This window comes from Sturnira hondurensis, unplaced genomic scaffold (assembly GCF_014824575.4).
Source record: "Sturnira hondurensis isolate 20B ecotype Veracruz unplaced genomic scaffold, ASM1482457v3 Scaffold0020601, whole genome shotgun sequence".
NCBI classification, from domain to species: Eukaryota; Metazoa; Chordata; class Mammalia; order Chiroptera; family Phyllostomidae; genus Sturnira; species Sturnira hondurensis.
Window position 1 is genome coordinate 4,318,196 of NW_028093232.1, and position 3,913 is coordinate 4,322,108.

At 36.1% G+C, this 3,913-nt stretch overlaps 1 protein-coding gene across 1 annotated transcript; it reads left to right on the forward strand.

Annotated features, from left to right (window-relative positions):
- Positions 1-2,335: 2,335 nt before the first annotated feature.
- LOC118975915 (olfactory receptor 6C2) lies at positions 2,336-3,283 on the forward strand. Its single transcript, XM_037030147.1, has one exon. The coding sequence runs from the start codon at positions 2,336-2,338 to the stop codon at positions 3,281-3,283; it is 948 nt and encodes a 315-aa protein (XP_036886042.1).
- Positions 3,284-3,913: the final 630 nt, after the last annotated feature.

Below are 3,913 nucleotides of genomic sequence, written 5' to 3' on the forward strand. Positions count from 1 at the left end.
CACTACATAAATAACTATAGTGAGTATTTTTTATAAATTAAATGAGCTTTTTGATACAGAGCCTAGCCCTGTGCTTGGCAAATAGTAGACACTGGATGAAATAGTTCCATTTTAAATAGCTTGTCTCAGATTTTCAAGTAGCCATGTAGAAGCAAGTCCTGACATATAATTAAGTGGATGTGGTCTAATAGGAAGGAGGTGAGAGAGAAGAGTCCAGAGTTGTATCATCAGTTAGGAAGAGTAAGCTCAAGAGAATGTCAGAGTGAAGCACTCTACCAGCTTTGGGATAGTCTCAGCCAAACGATAACCAGCGTTGTGGCTGGACTGGCCCTTGTAGTTCTTAAGATTGCAAGAGAGGGAGAACTTAGAACTTCCTGGTTTTCCTCTTTATTGGTGAATTTAAAACATCAGAGTAAAAATTTAAAGTATAGGAAAAGAAAGAACTAGTGGCCCAAACAGCCAAGATCTCACAGGGGTGTCCAACCCATGGCCCACAGGCCACATGAGGCCCAGGATGGTTATGAATGCAGCCCAACACCAAATCATAAATTTACTTAAAACCTTTTTTTCCTCATCAGTTTTCTTTAGTGTATTTTAGTGTATTTAGTGTATTTAATGTGTGGCCCAAGACAACTCTTCTTCTTCCAGTGTGGCCCAGAGATGCCAAGAGGTTGGACACCCCTGCCTAAAACAAAGGAAGGAATGGTGGGGGTATTTTAGCCTAAATATCTGGGTAGAGATAGCCATCTTCGAACTGTATGGCTCGGCAATCACAGCTTAAGTCATGCACTTGAATTACATAAAGGAAAGCCAGATGTTAGGTCTTACAGGACAACATAATCAAGGCACAGGCCAATATACCTTGAGGAGTTAGAAAAAAGGAGCCTGGGGATTTAGGTAGAGGAGTATGGACAACAAAGACTATGGAGGCAAACATTTCCTTTGTCATAATTTTGCTTACCCTACATTTGTGGAAAGATTTCTGAGAGGAAGACCCAGATAAATGGAAGAATGAGAGGATTCCTGTCTTCTGAAACAGGAGAAGATGTAGTCACCCTTATTTAATAAAATATAGAAATTAAAAAGAAGATTGAAAGTGATATTGTGTTTCTGAAGAGGAGGAGAAAACAGAAGCAGGTTATAGTTTGAATAAAGGATTATGTTTTCAAAAGTGGAAGAAATTTAACAAGCAAACTATAGGTCAAATAAGTTGGCACATTTTGATCGTAAGACATTCAGAATTACCATTTTATTCTCCTTTCCAAGTAATGTTTTTTTAATAACTGTACCTGTGATTCCTCAATAAGCTGTTCACAAGGGACTGAGGTCACTGAAGAATGACTGAACTTCAGTTATTTGAAAAAATATTGTGGGGATACCAGGCAAAATAACTGTTAAAAATAGTGCCATTGGCTTCATCAGCAATGAAGTTCCTGTAGGTGTTAGAAAATCACTTGTAGGGGGAGGGGCTGGAGGCGAAAGTCAAGTTGCAGAGGCTTAAAGCCTAAACTGAGTAGTAGTGGTAAAATGAGAAACTGGAAACACTAATCTCTGTTTAAAGAAATTAAAAACATAACCAAAAAAGCACCACCTAGAAGACTCTATTTAGTGATGTTGAATGTACTTTTTGTTTCAGGGGCTTTGAGTGAAAAGGTACCAGAGCTAACTAAATAAAAAATAACATGAATGCATATGAAGATACTCCCTTTGTAAATATCTTAAACACAACATTTTCTCACACTATAGATAAAATAGTTATACATCAAACCATGTTGGGGTTAAGAAGCAGAAATAAAAGTGGTGAAGAATAGACAAAGAAAAATCTCAAGATCCCGTGTTATGTTTTATCATCATTGTCATTTGTTTGTTTTGCAGGAGAAATGCCATCTTACCCTTAAAACAATCCTTTGGAACAGTTGAAGAGAACTCATGTTCTTAATTATCTGGATATGTCCTATATCCAAGGTTTACCTTGGATGAAGAGGCTTAAGTAACATTATCATTTTTTCTAGTGTATTTGTAAATCCAATTCTTACAATGAATTATAATCAACTACATTTATAAATTTTAAGAAGCAAATAATGAACTGAGAAAAAGTTGGATCATTTAACAATAGCACGAATCCTGAAGGAATAATCATTGCTCGTACAAGTAATATTCAATAAATCTATTGAAATAGTGGTAATATTAATTATGAGAAGAAAGGAGAAAATTAATGTAGACTGCTTTGTTTGATTTTTAAGTGCATAGTTTTTTGCTCCAAAATTTGAATAGCTATGTCCTCATAAAATCTCTTATTTTTACATGCTGTTTGTGTAGGTTTCAAATGTCAGTGATGAGAAACCACACACCAATAACAACTTTTATCCTGCTGGGGCTAACAGACGATGCCCAACTACAAATTCTGCTTTTCATCTTTCTCTTTTTCACCTACATATTGAGTGTAACAGGGAACCTGACCATTATCACCCTCACACTTTTGGACTCCCATCTTAAAACTCCCATGTATTTTTTCCTCAGAAATTTTTCCTTCTTAGAAGTCTCATTTACCACAGTCTGTATTCCTAGATTCCTATACAGTATATCAACTGGAGATAAGACCATCAGTTATAATGCTTGTGCAAGTCAAATATTTTTTGTTATTTTATTTGGAGCAACTGAGTTTTTTCTCCTGGCAGCCATGTCCTATGACCGCTATGTGGCCATCTGTAAACCCCTGAATTACATAACCATCATGAACAGTCGGGTATGTACCTTATTAGTCCTCTGCTGTTGGGCATCTGGTTTGATGATCATTCTCCCACCCCTTAGCCTGGGCCTCCAGCTTGAGTTCTGTGACTCCAACACCATCGATCATTTTAGCTGTGATGCAGGGCCCCTCTTAAAGATCTCCTGCTCAGATACATGGGTAATAGAACAAATAGTTATCCTTGTTGCTGTATTTGCTCTCATTATCACCCTAGTGTGTGTGTTTCTGTCCTACACATATATTATCAGGACAATTTTGAGATTCCCTTCTGTCCAACAAAGAAAAAAGGCCTTTTCTACTTGCTCATCACACATGATCGTGGTTTCTATCACCTATGGCAGCTGCATTTTCATCTATATCAAGCCCTCAGTAAAGGATGAGGTGGCCATAAATAAAGGTGTTTCGATGCTCACTACTTCTGTTGCACCCTTGTTGAACCCCTTCATTTACACTCTGAGGAACAAGCAAGTGAAACAAGCTTTTACTGACTCCATAAAGAGGATAAAATTTCTCTCAAAAAAATTAAAGTTTTGATTAACCAAGAAACCCTCTAAGAAAGGGGTACAACAAGAAAGCCTCTAAGTATTTAACAATACCTTCTAACTTATTTCATTGCTTTGTGCCTATAATTCACTCACTTTCTCAAAGACATTTAATATTGCATTCTAATCTCACCTTAATCAGATTCCTTCCTATTCTTTCAAACCAAACATACATCATGTTTGTCCTTATCATTAACATAAAATATATTTCCAAGTAATTAAGCTTGCCTCCATTTCTGACTTAGCATTCTCATCAGTGCTATGGAAAGGAAAGAAAGTAACAATATTTAAGAGTACATAAATTATATAGAAGATACTATTATGTAGTAACAGTACTACTTTCTCCCTTCAAGGCAAAGTTATCCATATTACTATCATAAACTTAAGAATCAAATAAGAAAATAGCAACATCAAACATGTATTAAAATAAATGAAACCAAAAAGGTTTCATTTCATTTAGCAGTTATCAACCTGTGTTCCCAGGTAAAGAACTGACATGGTGACTGAAAGGCATTTAACTAAGGTGTTCCAGGCTATTTAAAATAATGAAAATAACAAGACATATGAGTGGGAGTTTGGAAATAACAAGAAATGAAGAAGTGGAAACATCTTCACAATCACT